Source organism: Mustela nivalis (genome assembly GCF_964662115.1).
Source record: "Mustela nivalis genome assembly, chromosome: 8".
Lineage (NCBI taxonomy): Eukaryota > Metazoa > Chordata > Mammalia > Carnivora > Mustelidae > Mustela > Mustela nivalis.
This window is the reverse complement of record NC_139027.1, coordinates 82,049,804-82,067,305: the sequence shown is the minus strand read 5'-3', so window position 1 is coordinate 82,067,305 and position 17,502 is coordinate 82,049,804. Positions and strand designations below refer to the sequence as shown.

The 17,502-nt window shown below is 41.6% G+C and overlaps 1 protein-coding gene across 4 annotated transcripts in view; it reads right to left on the bottom strand.

The window, feature by feature from the left end:
• The window catches only part of SLC9A2 (solute carrier family 9 member A2), a 98,963-nt gene extending 85,076 nt beyond the window's left edge, over window positions 1-13,887 (bottom strand). For 3 of the 4 annotated variants that reach the window (XM_082747161.1, XM_082747162.1, XM_082747163.1), the window contains exon 1: window positions 13,292-13,886. In XM_082747161.1, the coding sequence (XP_082603287.1) occupies window positions 13,292-13,577 (286 nt within the window). In that variant the 5' untranslated portion in view covers window positions 13,578-13,886. Of the gene's footprint in view, window positions 1-13,291 lie in introns of all 4 variants that reach the window. The other variant, XM_082747160.1, reaches the window with a different exon arrangement.
• Window positions 13,888-17,502: the final 3,615 nt, after the last annotated feature.

The window sequence follows — 17,502 nt, the reverse complement described above, 5'->3', positions numbered from 1 at the left end:
GCTTTAGCAAAACCATTAGCACTCACAGCTGAACTAGGAATGTAAGCGTGTGAATGAATGATGACTGTCAGCAGTAAGGCAAAACCAAAGGAAGGCTCTTGACAGCATCAAAAGAGACTTTAAATATGAAAGAGCTGAAATATATAGAATACAAAAGAGTACTGAGAATGTAGACATCATTAGTTTAAAGCGCATGCTTCCTCAGCTCCACAGATGTTAGACAAAAACAAAAGACCCAAGGCCCCCATCCCCAAAGCCTTGACTTGAGAAGGAGGGACAGGGAGCACACCCAGGTGACTAATGAATAAATAAATACATGTCAGATAATGATCAAGGTGCTGGCAGAAGACTGCACAGCAGGACCCAGAGAGACTGGGGCAGGAGCTATTTCACGCAGGCACATGTACATTTCCTAGTTCCCTTAAAGATGGGAGCTCCTTGAGCCAGAGGCAACATTTTCATATCCTTCCAAACCAGTCAGCAGAGCACGCACAAGGAATGATGCCATTCTCCTAAGAAGACCGGTTGTCATGGATGGTGTACGCTTACCAATCGTGAAGACCACACATTTCAATTGGATGGAAAGGAGGGGCCACAATTCCCCATTCCTGTTTCTCCATACCGTTCAGGTCTTTTGTTTGAGAAAATGGACAGTCGGCCAGTGTGTGATTCTGCCTTAGAATACTGCTGATGGGAGGGCCAGGTGACCATTTTTAAATAGTAACAATTACTTCGGGCAGCGCTTTTCTGCCTCGATTCCTAAAGACACGGTTTGTAAAAAAAGTACAAAGGGACTTGAAAAAGATCCGCTGAAACGCACATTTCCACCCCGGCCTGTGTGTGAACTGACCCGGAGGACACGGAGTATACCCAGTAGCTCAGAGAGGGTTAGGGGGAGGGTCAAGAGGAGAGCTCGCTCCTACAGAGAAGGTCTCACTGGAACGAGCCTTCTGTGCAGGGTCCTCTCTTCAGCCTCCTGCCTATTACACCTGGCTGTTCCCCCTTTAGTTTCCAACACAGGAACCTGGGACCAAAGGGTGTGCACTGACTTTCTTTTCCATTGAAAATTAACTTAGAAAAGCAGATAGATGTTTGTTGTTTTTTAACTTATGCAATAATGAGAAATGAAATGTGCGTGATTAAGAGGGAACCCCAGACATAACACCAAAGACAGGAGACAGGACCATCCAGGTGATCAAACAACCTGCTACAGGTTAATAACTGGACAGAACAGACCTTCTTGGTGCAATGCCATTATGCTTTGGAGGAGAAAGCAAGGGCTAGCCACATATCTAAAGTCTGAGGGTGGCAAATTTTCTACCTGCATTAACTCTACCCTCACAACAACCTAATAAGGAAGCCACTATTGTTACCTTATTTTACAGATGAAATAATTGAGGTTATAGAGGCTTACTAACTCACCCAAACTCCACACCTAACAAGTGGTAGAGCTGGATAGCTCAGATTTTAGATGACAGAGCTGAGGTTATCACTCAAAGTACGTGCAAGGATAGTATAGGCATTATAAGTAGAGTGGCCAGATAAAGGATGATATAAATGAGGGTATGTGAGAGTGAAGGACATACTCTTAATACCGGTGCTTGGTTGACACAGATCATGGCTATCATGGACAACCTTAACTGCCATATGATTAAGCTGAGGTGAAAGCAAACGTGTTTCTAAATGTTATTTAGTTATTTGTTTTCCCTGTACTTACTTACTCAGTACATGCTACATGCCACCCACCATTCTGGACAGTGAGTAAGAGAAAAGTCCCTTCCTCATGGAGCTTCTGTCCCAATGACTGTCATTCATGTGTATGTATATATCTGCCGGATGCACGTGCACATGTGTGTGTGCAAGACAACACGTGTGCATATGCATGCAACACAAAACAGATTTAATACCTTCTTCCCTGTCAACCTGTGGAAGTTGAACTTTGGCCTATTAAAATTTACATGGTAGCCCCTGTTATGGGTTGAACACTTCACCCATGAATCTTAACAGGTTAAATCTACATTTCAAAACCACTAGAATTCTATACTCCCTAAGCTGTGCATTGTGGCAAAAGCGAGACCGAGATTCAGAAATCCTAGACTGGACTTGCAGCTCTGGTACCAGGCATGAGTCCCACCACCTTTCCCTCCATCCTACCAGTTCACCGAGTTGTGGTGAGCTTGGTCTAATGTTAACTGTGGAGTCAAATGTGCTTGCCTATATTATTTCAGTCGGTCCACACCATGATCCTATGAAGTAAGCAGGATGTAATTATCATTGATTTCATGGTGAAAATCTGACAGTGAAGATCAAGGTTAAGAGTGTCTAAGATAAGGCACCTTAAGGTGCTCTGGAGACCACAGACAGATATTAACATCCTTCTCCAGGGCAAAACACAGTGGAGCAATGGGGTACACTGGCCATTAAGAGCCACCTCTACCCCTTAAGAGCTGTGATACCCTGGACGAGTTACCTAAATTCTCTCAACCCATTTCCTCATCTATTTTTTTTTTAACTGGGGATTATATTGGTGCCTACCAACCTGAGTTGTTGTGAAGATTAAATAAGACAATGGGTATAAAACACTTAGCTCAAATACCTGGCATGGGATAATGCTTCAACCTCCTTAGCTATTGCTGTTTTATTCATGAAACCATGATAGAGGGATTACTAGGCCCACCCATCTCCACCCTCCTGTGCCACAACAAAAGACTCTGCTCCGCTACATTACAGAGATCAGATTCCCCAGCCCCAGGATCCCCTAGAAAAGAAGCTTCGTAAGAGGGAGCAGCAGAATCGCCAGTGGAAGGGTCACAGGGATATGGCAAAAGAATTGTTCCACTGCCTCGTGACTACATGAGAGACTTTCTATGGATAACAAAACTTTTGAAGCCTCTTTAGAGCACTTTCACAGAGAGAGGGTGTCATGTGTCATCCATCTCACTTTCAGTCGAAATTTCTAAATACAGCTGTGAATTTGACTTTGAGCCTTTCTAGCCAACGCTAAGTAATAACATGAAACTCACCTTTAAAATACAATTATGTCACAGCCACATAGCCTTCAAAGGAATTCCCATTCCCTCCCCTGGAATTATTGACTAGGGAAAGAAACACATACACCTTCAAACAAGGGATGAATTTTACAAATCAAGATCAGAAAGCCCTTGGATAGTGATGAACAATGTGCATGATTGTTGTAGGAAGTACATCAATTATGATTCATTACATTTAAAAGACGTAATTGCAAGAGAGTAACCTGTAATTGTGCATGCCTCATTTGGAATGACAATACGCCCATGTCTGCACGTCACTTTAATATAATAAACACATGCTTCTCTTGGCTTAAGTTTCTTTTGCTATATAAAAGTAAAATCTTTGTCATAAACTACTTCCTCCCCTACAGAGTATCTCATATTATCCCTGTGGAAATGTTAAACAGATGGGGCAGATACAGATCCCTACTTCTACTAATTAAACGTGAGAACCAAGTAGTTGAAGACTTGGTAGGGCCATACAATAAAGTTGATGATAGAACTCGAATTGTAGTAGGGTCTTCCTGCTTCAAATCTGGGGGACATCTTTCCCAAAACTTAGGTCCAACACTTCTTCAACTGATCAGTTATTTCTCTCCCACCCAACTATGAAAACATAGAAGATAAAAGCAGAATAGTCATATCTTCACATCCTACACATAGAAAAACTAGGAAAGCACTTAGTATATTCACCTTACATTACTAAAGAGAGTCCATTATGATATTCTAGAAGCAGAACATATCCATGGGTTTTAAACATCATATAGCAAGCATTTGCTTAAAAAGTGCCAAGTAAAATGTCACTGAGCCATCCAACAATGCAAACACAGATAAAGTCATCTCTTACTTCAAAAATGTAAGATGAGTATCAAGCCACATTCCAAATAAAAGAAAATGTCTGGAAGGCCAGAAATAAAGAGAGAAGTCAAAGCAAGAGATGACGGTAGGATTTCAAGCCACCGTGAACCAGGGGGATTCCAGACAAGTTACCTGCCCTATGTGCTAGGACCCAGTATTTGAACACCTACATGAACACAAGAAATTTGACATAAGACCAGTAAGGGAAGCATTCATGCATAAATTTCAGAGTCTCAAAGAGCTACATTGTGTCAAATAAATAAATACTAAAAGATGCCTAAAGCCAAGGAAAAATAGAAGCAAATACATCAACTCTTTAGGCCTTGAGCAGAAAGAAAATTTACCTACAAAGTACAAAATTCCAGGTTTATACCACATACAGGTATAAAGTTCATGTGAATCATATAGGAAAACCAAACTAGTACTAAAAGCCATCCACTAAAACTCTGGGTCCCAGCATGAAAACTCAAAACCATTTTTGTAAGAACCATTCATAACTTAAGGGAAACAAACTACTTCCAAGTAAACATCCCCTGCTGAAGCTAGGCTCACAACAAAAAATATAATCTATATAGGGAAATAAATATCCAAAAGGGAAAGTCAGTAAATGTGACAAATGTAAGAATTAGAAACAGCTAAAAATAACAGAAAAAAAAAAACTATAAAATGAATATAGTTTAAATAAACGAAAGAATAGAAGGAAAAATAATAATTAATTAAATAGTGGAAAAGTATGCACAGAAAGGAGATCCACTTCACAAAGAGCCAAACAGCATAAATGAAAATATAATTAAAATGAAAAATCCAATGAGTAGGTTAAGCACAGATTAGAAACACTCTGAGAGTAATGGGATACTAGGAAAAACATCTGATAAAATTGCTAAGAAACAGAAAAGAAAAGAGATGAAAAAAATAAAAAAGCAGTAGGAAACATAGAAGCACAAGTTCCAAGAAGCAAAAACAAATCAATACCAAGACACATTGAGGAAACAGAAGAATATTAGAAATAACCAAATGAAGAATCTTAAATACAAGTAAACAGAAAAGTCAGATTAATTCCAAAGCACAATGAGAAAAATAACTTAATTCTCCTTAGGAACAAAAGGGGTCAGAAAGTAATGAAATAATGTCTTTCAATTTTTAAGAGGTAATATTCCAACCCCTATACTCTGTTATATAATCAGTCAAGAGAGTAATCAAACTAAAGACATTGTCAAAGATCAAGAGAATTTCTCAATCAAAGGCCCTCCCTAAAGTATACACCAAAGAACATATTTCAGTAGGGGGCGCCTGGGTGGCTCAGTGGGTTAAAGCCTCTGTCTTTGGCTCAGGTCATGATCCCGGGGTCCAGGGATCAAGCCCCGTATCTGGCTCTCTGCTCAGCAGGGAGCCTGCTTCCTCCTCTCTCTCTCTCTCTCTCTCTCTTCCTCCCTCTCTCGGCCTGCCTCTCTGCCTACTTGTGATCTCTGTCTGTCAAATAAAGAAATAAAATATTAAAAAAAAAAAAGAACATATTTCAGTAAAAAGAAAACTATCTGGGGGAAAAGGGGAGACAGAAGAAGTAATAAAAAAAATTTGGCAAGCATATTTGCAAATGTAAACACTGCCTATAAAAATTAAAAACTAATTTGGAGGAAATTAAATAGAAATCAGGTCTAAAAAATTAAAATCTCATTTGGAAGAAGTTAAATATAGACCCGGTCTGAACTATAAGAAAAAATAATTAAAATTCTGCAACAGACAGCAGTCAAAAAGCTTTAGAGTTTAAATATTATTCAAAAGTGGATAAAACAATAATAAAATAGCAAATACTGTATTCACCACATTCCAAAAAGTTATTTTAAGATTTTACATATATTCGCTAATTTAATTTTTACAACAGCCTATGACTTCGGTACTTTTATTTACCCATTTAACCAATAAAGCAACTGAACACAGAGAGTTCAAGTTATGCACACAATATTACACAACTACAAAATATGTAGGAACGTGTAACTGAGATGGAAGCCAAAGCAACCTGGCGTGACTCCTGCTATCTGGTAATCAGATTAAAATTGAAGAGTCACCACAAAAGGAGGAGAAAGAGAATGTATAATAATATAATAAAAAATAAATGAAAAAAAATTACTAAACCAAAAACTGACAAGAAAACTATAAAGACACCAAGTAAAAGCACAGTAAATAAAGAACAAAGTAAGCCCACATATATAACTCACAATAAATGTAACTGCACTTTTGAAATTGCAGACATCTTAAAAATTTAAAGATAAAAAAATCCAGTTATAGATGGTTTGATAAAATATATAGAAAGGAAATTACCTAATTGATTTAATAGTAATGTTATAAAAAGAGATACATCTGGAAAATACAGATGTGGAAAACACAGAGAGAAAAAAAGACATATGCAAAATCTAGTTTTATTTTGAATAGCAGTAGTAATAAAAGAAAAATAGACTATGAGCCACAAGAATATTACTGAAAATAAGAAAGTTCATAACTTAATAATTAAAGGACAAATCCACTCAGAAGACATAACAATAAACTCATATGCACCTAATAACAGTATCAAAATATACAAAGCAAAAATGAACAAAATTATGAACCGTAATTGGTTTCACAATCTTAGGATTGATTTTAATGTACCATATAATCTAATACACAAAAAAGCCAAAAAACTTGGCAATTCTATTAAAGATCTGAACAGCATGATGACAAATTTAATCTAGTACGTGTGTATGTGTGTGTGTCTGTGTATGTGCACATGTGCCTGTATAAAATTCTGCACCAAATAGAGAATATATAATCTTTTTCAAGCAAGTGTGGAAAACGCAGTTTAAAAATGACCATAGAATTAGGTGATACACCACTAAATTCTGCTCATAAAACCAATATTACACTGTATGTTAACTAAAATTTAAATAAAAATAAACAAGGAGCGCATATTAAACCACAGAGAACATCCCAATCAATATCAAAAATCAGTATCAGGCCTATCCAAACAAAATGTAATAAAATATGAATAAAATAAAAAATAACCACATATCTCTATATGTTTACTAACTATAAACTACCTCTGTAAATAATTATTGAACTAGAATAATAAAAATCACAAGGTGGAGGTTGTCTGTGTGGCTCAGTGGGCTAAAGGACCAACTCTTGGTTTAGGCTCAGGTCTTGATCTCAGGTCATGAGATTAAGCCCCATATCAGGCTTCACACTGAGCTCAGAGTCCGCTTGAGAGATTCTTTCCCTCTCCCTCTTCCCCTCCTTCTGCCCCTCCCACTGCTCATATACTCTCTCTCAAAAATAAACATACAAACAAACAAATAAAATCCTTTCTAAAAATCACAAGGAAATTTAAAAATAATGAGAACTAAACAATAGTGAAAACTTAACATATCAAAACAACTAAAGTAGGACAACTAAAGTAGGACAAAGCATAGTATTTCTAGCCTTCAAGACATATATTGCTATCCTTAAAAGATATACCCATTTGGATCACAAGAAACCATCTTTAAGAAGAGTTTCTTTTAATATTCCTATTTCAGCTCATGAGGCATTTCTTTGGTTCCATGAAGACTAAATTGGATTTTATACACATCAGTGACTTAGAGCCCCTGATGAATCAGATACATCAGTTTTCTTTCTAGCTTTATCACTGATATTGGTGGGTTAAGTTCTCTCAGAATATAATGGTTTGTCAATTGATAACAATAATGATTTCATGCAGTTTCATAGGAAACTACAATTTCATCTGCATCTCTCCCCTGAATTCTTTAGTCTCTGTCATGCTCTTTATTGTTGCAATTTTCAATAAAGATGAATTTACATAAACTAAGAATTATCATGACTATGCATTGTACCAGTCTTAAATGTCTGTTTATCATAGCTTTGAATTTAGTGAAAACAAGGAAATAGCCGTCTTTAGGAGAAACTGATGAAGAGAAATGGCTTCTTAGGAGCTATAATAACTAAAATAATAATAATAATAAATAAAGGAGTCATAATAACTAAAATAAACTACTGAAAGAGTTCTGTCCATTTTAATAAGACTGCTGTCATTTTAGTGTAAGGGTATGCCAATTTTAGAACAGAGTTCATAAAAATATTCATCATTGAAATTATTGAAAGTAATATTAAATATGTTTTCAACTATAAGTGTTCTTTCAGGGATTAACTACACTTGTAAGGTGGGAGTCGACATATTAGAAAACAAGTAAAATCCATCACTAACGAGCTAAGCTCTAAATTCAGGAATGGGAAAAAAATAACAAAATATACACCAATAAAGTACGAGTAACTAAATAATAAAGAGAAGGAAGTGATAAACTAGAAACCAATCAAAATCCAATTCTTTGAAAAAGTATAAAATTGATAAACTTCTGAGAATTTGGTCAAGGTAAAAAATAAAAACAAAAATAACAGTATTAGGAATAAAAAGGCAGAATAATAAGTGCAGATAAAGTAGATTATTTTAAGTAGAAAATAGTTTCCTTCCCATAAATTTAAAAACTCAGATGAAATGATGATTTCCCAGAAAAATAAAAACACAAATACTAAAGTTGACTGAAGAAGAAATAGATAAGCCAAATAGAACTATGTTCTTTAAAAGCAATTGAATCTCTGATAAAAATCTATCCACATACAAATGAAATTCACTTGGTTTTACAGGTGAATTTTTATAACCCTACAAAGACCAAACACATTTATACAAAAAGTTCTTTATATGATTTTAGGGCTTCATAATATGTGAAAGAATTCTGTTTAAAAAAAAAAGTATCCCATTGATGATAATTATTGTCATGGTGTTAGTTGCTACAGAGAGTAACATTTTTGGTGAAAGCTTACCTATTATTCTTTGAAAAGGTAAGAAAATATTCCTCTGTTAGAGTGATAAAATTCTAGAAGTCACCTGAAATGATCTGGTAAAGAATACCAGAAAGCTGTTGTAGTCATCTTTTACCCTTTGGTTAGCCCAAAGGGAAAAGATGGAAACTATGAGACAAAAAGGATCAAAACTCTTAGCTTAAGGACAAACACATGCCATCAGGTAGACATAGCTTCAAAAAATGTTCACAAACAGGTGAAGATCATAAGCTTCACCCCCTGACCAACCAGCTGCTGCTTGAGGAGAACCGAACACAACAAAGAGAAACAGATCATGGGCAAAGGTAGATTCTTCTAAGAGACCGAGATCTCAGGTGATACAGATAGATATTAACTGAAGAAATTACCTGGTTTCATACTTCAAATCAGGACAGACTGGAGCCCAGAGGAGAAACCCTCATGGACCAAACTGCTTTGCCTTTTCCTTACAATACTACAACTTATTTAATGTCAAGACAGCAGGGTAAAGGGAAGTGGAAAATTCTGCATCCTAACCCCAAGTTTAGGTATAAAGGAAATGAAAAGGGCAGTATTCATGCTGATACCTGGAAGAGGAAAACAGGCCAGCTCAGGACTACAAGATAAATGAGGGGACATCTGGGAAACCACTGAGGACAAAGAAGGGAGTCCTGTTGCTTTAAACAGCAGGGACCCAGTGCTCTGTCCCTTAATTTTGAAGAGAGGTAGAACACATACCCAAGTTAACCCAGTTTAGGACAAACCCCACTGATACACTTCATGGGCAAGGAAATCAGAGAAGAACCTCTTAGAACACTCCAAGAAATTTTTCTCTTTCTAATCCTTTGGCTACCTATTATTCTAAGCTTCAGAACTCCATCCCTGTGTATAGGATTTACCAAGCAAGGTGTGCATTTATAGCTGTAAAAAAGAATCAACAGTTACTCAAAATATAAATATTCAAAATAAGGAACAATACAGGTTCACATGTGTAAGGATCTAAGTGAAAAACAAGAGAATGTTTCTTGCCAAAATTTTAAAAACTATTCAAGGTTGTACTAAATTCTATGTTCTTTTATTTATTTAACCTACTTTACATGTGCAATCACATTATCATCATTTCTTTTAAACCAAATAATTCAGAAATTCAGAAGTTTCCCTGATAATCAAGCAAAAACAATAAGAAGTTGAATCATTCAACACTCTGCCAGAAATTCACTTGCTCACTATTTTATTTTATTTTATTTTATTTTATTTTATTTGACACACTCACAGAAAGAGAGAGAGAGAGAGAGAGACAGTGAGAGAGGGAATACAACCAAGGGGAGAGGGAGAGGGAGAAGCAGGCTTCCCACTAAGCAGGGAGCCCAACCCACATGGCAGCTCCATCCCAGGAACCTGGGACCATGACCTGAGCAGAAGGCAGATGCCTAATGACTGAGCTATCCAGGCGCCCTGCACTTGCTCACTTCTGACTGCAATATTTCTAAGATTATATTGTGCTGCGATCTAGCAAACGATGCTGAATTCACCATCTGGCACGATTTAAACCTCCCACGGATGTGATTTGGAGCCTCCGTTTGGGGCAACCTGTTACCTTTGTTCAGTTTAATCACTAGCAATGTGTCTCCATGTTCTCTGCGGCAGGTAAGTTCAGGTACACTTGGTTCAGGACATAAAAGTGCCCCAAATAGAAACCATGGCATTTTGCATGAGTTAACACATCTGTTATCTCATCACCTCAAGTCCCTGGCACAGCTCAGTTCATTATCCTGCCCCAAATATAAGCAAATTAAATCATATAAATCACCCCAAAGTAAGTTTTTCCAGTGCAAAAGTTAAGAATGACTAGATACTGCTGAATGGGCTGGAAAGGCAACCCTCAGTACACGGACAGTCTTCCCCAAAGCCAACATAAAGTTTAGGGTCTGGGGGAGAAGGTGGGGAGTATCTGCAGATTTCCAGGTGCCTCTAAGGACAGATAGAGCTGCCACAGGAGGACAGGGCTGGACTATATATAGGAAGAACCTAGGAAACACCACAAGGACCAGCTTTTGGGATTCTAAAACCATACCTTCCACTCTGGGAACTATATCCTTCAACCCACCACCGCAGTCTCTACTCGGGTCTCTCTGCTCAAACCCTTCTGGTTTGGAGACATGAACACTATTTCCATTTCTCTGTTACATGCAGATATAGGAGAGAAAAGGGAGATGGTAGCCAGTGAAGCTGAGAATTGGTGGGGGAGGGGTACCTAAAAGATTGGGAGAACAGCAAGTGCCAAGGAATGTAAATACATCTGGGTTAAAAAATAAAAAAAAATAGCACCCATGGGCAGATCAATACACCTATAAACTCAAACAAGCCTTTTAAGAAGATACCATACAATTAAGAGTAAGGTCCAACAAGATGAATAGATCAAGATAGAAAAAGAACAAGTATGAGAAAGAGAATAAGAGGAGTTGGAAAAAGCTGAGCCTAAAACAGAAAGAGAGAAAGGCAGGAGGTAGCCCAGCACAGTGGAAAAGGAAACACAGTGCCAGAGCACCCCATGAGGTACTGCCATTCCTCTTCCACTCCTCCTAGTGATGACACTATTCTGCACTTACCCTATACCCAGGATTTTCTAAGAATGTTAAACATAGGCAGTCTCATTTAATCCTCCTGACAAAACAAGCCTCCAGGAGAGACACGAAGATGAGACATCAGACAGACCTGGGTGGAATTCTGGCTCCCCACCCACCAGCAAGGGAACCTCCCCACTTCTGCTTCCCCGTATAGGAAACGGGGTAATCATACCTACCCAGGATGGTTGTGAAAATTAGAGATAATGAACTTAAGAGCCTACCAGCGGCTGTTATTAGTGTAATTAATTAGATTAAAATAATCAGGAGCGAAGATCAAAACAAAGAGTTGTAATTGAATAGAAATGGCAACCAAAAAGCAGTCATGGAAACAGGGCCCAAACGCACCAGGTCAGTGACGGAGGCTGGGAGAGAGAGAGTCCAGGAGCCTGCATTTGGGTCCCCACTTTGTGTGTTTGTGGGCAAATCACATCAACTCTCTGGAGCTTCAGTTTCCACCTCTACCAAGTATGTGTGTGTGTTGGGGGGGGGGGGGGTATTAATAACTGTCCTTCCCACACAGCAGGGCTGTTGAGGGGACCATGGGAGGACACAGCACCTTAGTTTATTGTTACAGGCAATGAATTTATGCAAATGCACATACTTGATAGATGGGGAAATCCATTTCCTCTGTTTCCATTTCTCAGGTGGAATTAAAACATGCAACTAGCACAACCATGTCAAAGCCAGGCAATGGCAGACTGCAAAGTCTTTAAACATTATGCGCCTTTTTTGGTCATCATTAATAGAATCTAATTAATTTAATCTGACATCAGGCTTACATACCCCAATTTCCACCATGGTACAAACCCATCTCTTTGGACTGCTTTGTGCTTTCCCCCCTATTTATGCCTCTGTTTATTCCTCTCTAGAACATTATTCCCTTTCCTCTCCAACTGACTATATCCTGGTCATCCTTGAAAATCCCATTTAAATGCTTCCGTTGCATGAGGAAGTGATTTCTGCCTCCCTACACTGCCATATTACCTTCTCAGAGTTTGTCACACTACTTAGCACTTCCCTGTACTAGGGTCACTGGTGCGTATGCGGCACCCCTCCCACCAATCAATAAGCTGGAGGATGACAGGCAAGGTGTCTTCAATCTGTTACAGAGACCTGCCTCACCACACAGCACAGGATTTTTCCCAGGACATATACTGAAGACATAGGCAATAATGCAAACATTCTCTCGACCTAGTAACTTCTTTGAATCTTTACAACAGTAGTGGATACATTTAAAATGAAAAAAGTAGTTAAAATATAAAGTCAAAATAATGCAAAGCCCCATGATCGCAACAAAAGTTTATTGGGGGTGGGGTAGGAAATGAAGATGAGAAAATACCTTGTGAGCTTCTGCTTTCCAAATGAGAGTTAAAGCTCCAAAAGTGGGTTAATGGTCTTTAAATATGCATCTCACTTCATTGGCCTCAGTGGCCTAAGAAAAAGCTTCCTGGAGAGTGACAGCCTCAGCCCAAAGGAGGGAGGAGACAGGGAGTTCCTGTCACAGCTGCAGGCTCTCAGTTGTCCCAGGTCCCCTCCAAGGCACTTCATTACTCAGGTGCATGGCAGGGTCTGTGTCTTGACCCAGGCGCCTCTTTCTTCTCAGAGCATCCAAGACTTTGACTGTTAAAACCTCTGCCCTAGCCTGCGCCTCTCTCCTAATGACAGGACTAAACCTCAGCCCACTGCCCTCCTCCCTCAGTAAACAGGTCTCTGCTTTGACAGAGAGCTGTACCACTTGGCGTCTGAGGCAAAAGTAAGCAACAAGTCCCTGAGTTTGGATGGGCTCATAGTTTGGGGCTATTTCAAGGCCAATGTCCACTTCAAAATCAAAGCCTGAAAATATTCCTCCCCGGGTCCCTTTCGACTCAGACGCCCACCCGAGCTTCCCCACCCGATCGCCCTCTCCCCAGCTGGAGGGTCCAGCTCGCTCACCTATCTTAGCCAGGGAGGCCAACAGGATCCACAAGGTGATCTCGAAGGGGATCTGCACGTGGGGGTAATCCAGGGTGAACACTGGCAGTCGACTCTCCTCGAACGGCGTCGTTCCGGGAGCCACCACGTTCGCGGGGCTGGGCGGGCTGGAGCTGGCGCCCATGGCCCTCGACGCGTCCAGCAGGGTCTCAGCCAGGGTGCCCGCTGGCCCCGCCACCTGCAGGAGCAGCAGCAGCAGTAGTGGCGGCGGCGGCCGCAGGCTCCGCCCGGTGCTCCTGAGCTCCATGGGTCGACTCCCCGAGCCGCCAGCGACCCCGCGCTCGGCCCTCCGTGCGCTCAGCGCATCGCTCCCCGGGCAGCTCCGCCCGCTCGGCCGCGCACAGCGCGGAGCAGAGATCCTCTGCCCGCCGCCCGCCTCCGGCCGCGCAGCCGGGTCTCTGCAGCCAACGGCTCGGTCCCCGCTGCGAACGGCCACACCGCCGGACCAGGCGCGCACCCCCGGCCACCCTCAGCCGCCCTCCGCCGCCGGCCGCCGACCCATGGCCGATGCGCCGCTCGCCGGCCGCAGCTGCAGGCCCTGCCCGGGGCGGCCCGGGGGCGGGGGCCGGAGCGGGGGCGGGGCGGGCGCGGCGCCCGGGCCGCGGGGCGGGAGGACGCGAGCACGGGACGGACGCGCCGCGCACCTGCCCGAGCCCGCGGGCGACGCGGGGCCGCGCTCCCCTCTGGCCGGCACCGCGCGCCCAGACCCCCCACCCCCGGAACCAGCCAGCTCTGGGCGGAATCGCGCTAGGTGGCCGGAGCTGTCCCCGCCCCGGAGGCAGCGTCGGGCGTCCCTCCAGCGAAGGGGCCGGCGCGACCCACGCGTCGCGGCCTTACCCACCCCCCCTTCCCGCAGGCACCTCCGAGGGGAGGCGGGTGCGCTGGCCACGCGGGGAGGTGGCGCAGGCTTGGGGTCTGGAAGGGAAGCCGGGCCCCGCGGGGGTGGGGGAGCTCTCGGCCCTGGAGCTGAGGAAGCCGGGACACACTGTGGAGCTGTGTGGAGGGTACAGAAAGTTGAGAAAAGCCTCATTTTGTTCCCCTTCTTAGGGTTATCAAGTCGCGGACTGTACGGGGCATTCTGTCTGCGCGCCGACGGCCTGTGCGGGCCTCCGTGTTCCCACGCTCCCACGGAACCCTTTCCTTTCTCCCTCCACCTTGCCCTGGGCTCACTCCCTGTCCCACCGTCGCTTCCCCCTTTCCCCCCCTGTCCCCGGTCACGAAAAAGAAAAAACAAACAAAACAAAACAAAAAAACACCCTCTCTCTGTTTTTCAGGCTTAGAGGTGCACATGTCCGAGAGCAACAGAAATATAATTATTTCGTGAAAAGCCAGTGATTTGCCTAGTTCAGATTGACTTGCTCCGCTAATTACAGGACGGCTTGTGGTTAGGAAAGGAAAGGGAACGCGAATCTCCTTCTGGATCTGAAAGAGCTTCCAGGGCCAACCGCTCCCCCCACACCCCACCCCCGCATTCGGGGCGCAGCCTTCTTACAAGGGAGTCTTCGACTTCCCTGGTTGCAGTCCTGTAGTCCCAGCATCTTTATCAGCAGAAACTGAAACGAACGTAAAGGCAGACCGGTTGTCACTCAAATAATTGAAACAATTTTCCCTTCGATATTTAGGAAATGAAATCCTTCTCTTTTTTCAAAAATTTTTTGAATGTCAAAACACGACTGCTACTATTAAGCACTCGCATTTCAAAATTTCAAGCAGATTTCTTTTTTCAAAGTTCTAACATAGGGAATCCATGAGATGTCAGCAGAGGACACAAGAAAGAAAGAAGAAAAAAAAAAAAAAAAAAAAAACACTCTCCACCTGAATAGATGCGTATAAAGAAAACAGTCATCTTCAGACTTTGAAATTAATGCAGGGACGAGTTCAGAATCAAATGAGAGGATTCTAGGAGAAGACACAGAGTACCTCACTTAATATTTTATAAAGCATTAGTGTCTCAAAAGTGCAACAAAACTTAATGTACAGATGTCCTATCTTAAAAAGAATCATTGAGCCAACCAAAAATCTGCCCCCCTATCTAAATTCACTGGAAATCTTCATTAAAGATATGTGTTTGGGGGAAGGCTGGGTGGCTCGTTTCTTAAGGTTTGCCTTCTTTTTTTTTTTTTAAGATTTTATTTATTTGTCAGAGACAGAGGGAGAGAGAGAGCGAGGGAGCACAGGCAGACAGAGAGGCAGGCAGAGGCAGAGGGAGAAGCAGGCTCTCTGCCGAGCAAAGAGCCTGATGTGGGACTTGATCCCAGGACCCTGTGATCATGACCTGAGCCAAAGGCAGCTGCTTAACCAACTGAGCCACCCAGGCATCCCTTAAGGTTTGCCTTCTGATCAGGTCCTGATCCCAGTGTCCTGGAATCCAGCCCCACATGGGTCTCCTTACTCAGAGGGAAGCCTGTCTCTCCTTCTTCCACTTCCCCTGCTTGTGTTCCCTCTCTTGCTGTGTCAAAGAAATAAAATTTTTTTTAAAAAATAATAAAAAAAAATTTGTGTTTAGTATTCCCTGAAAGGAACAGCAAATAATAACTTTGTAAAATTGTGTAGCTGTGCATGGGCAGCAAGGCACTCTATCTGTATTTTTCATCAATGATCACAAAGCCCCAAAGAGATAAACATTCTTATACCCATTTTGTAATTGAAGAATTGTAGATGCAGAGATGTTTAAAAACAAACAAACCAGCAAACAGATGTATCCAAATTTACAAATCAAATCAGAGTCTAGAAGGAATTTAAATCAGCCTATCCATGCCAACACTGGTTTCAGCACACCCTCTGGTTGGGGACCAGTTTCCCATAAATGGCAGGTTATTTTCTCAAGCTCTTTTAAATATAACGGTGGAAGATTATTCAGGGATCGTCCCCCAAAAAGCCATAGCAAAATAAAGTTTTATTTGCAGTAAGCAAGTCAGTCCAGTTCTACAAGTTTGGTGGAATAATAGTAGGGCAAGGGCACATTTGGGCAATAATTTCTAGGAGTTTGAGTACACATAATGCTTTCAAGAATGATTGTGCATCAGGGGTGCCTGGGTGGCACAGTCAGGTACCCACCTGACTCTTGGTTTCAGCTTGGGTGGTGATCTCAGGGTCAGGAAGTTGAGCCCTGTGTCAAGCTCATCGCAGAGCCAACTTTAGATTCTATTTGCCCCTCCCCATAAGTCCACTTGTGTTCCTGCTCTCTCTCTCTCTTCTTCCCCTCTCTGAAATAAATAAATCTTTAAAAAAATTTTTTTAAAAAGGAAGATTGTGTATCATAAACAAGAAGATGAATGACAAATCTACATGTCTGGGATCTTACTGCCCAGAGTAACCGTTGAAATTATAGACTCTAGTATTACTCTACTTTTATAAATCTATGTTAATGTAGTTAAAGATTAGCAACTTTTTCTTACACTTAGAAAAGTGTTCTTTTAGATAAATGGAAGATGAAAGACATAGTTTTAAAAACAGTCTTTTCATTTTTCCCCTTAACCAGATAAGAATTAAGCTACCCCCCCCCCATGTTGAGGAGGACCTGGTTGAGCCATTTTTCAAAGGGCCCTATATCTAGGAGCTCATCCCCTGAAAGTGATAACACCACCTATACTGCTCCCCTTAAATGAGTGAAGGCAAGATCATGCCTCTATCAGGTTAATATCCTTCAGTGACTTTTCAGTGCCATTTGGAAGGATTAAAATCCTACAGTGACTTACCTGATTTGACCTCTGCCTTTCACTCTCACTATTTTACTCCCCCACCCCCACTACCAATGCTTTATGAACTCTGACCAATCTCCAGGCTCTCTTTCACCTCGGGACCTTTGCACATTCTGTTCTTTCTCCTCTTTGCCCTTCAACTTGTTAATTCCTCCGAGGGCCTCTCTGCTCAAAGGTAACTGACTTGAGGGTCTTACCTGTGCACCTGCCTTCTTATTTTATATCCTCTGATATCAGTCCATACTTTTCTGTCTTAGCATTTAATCATCCCACTTTACCTCCGTTAGACTGAAAGTTCGGTGAAAGTAAAGATGATCAATTTGATTCACTTGTTTACCCTTAGTTCCTAGCACAGCACCTAGAATAGAATAAATGCCACTTAGTAAGTATTGTATAGATGACAGCTCGTCTGCCTTAGGGATATGAGCCACAGGCCTTTCGGGTGGGTGAATCAGTGGCAGGACAGACATG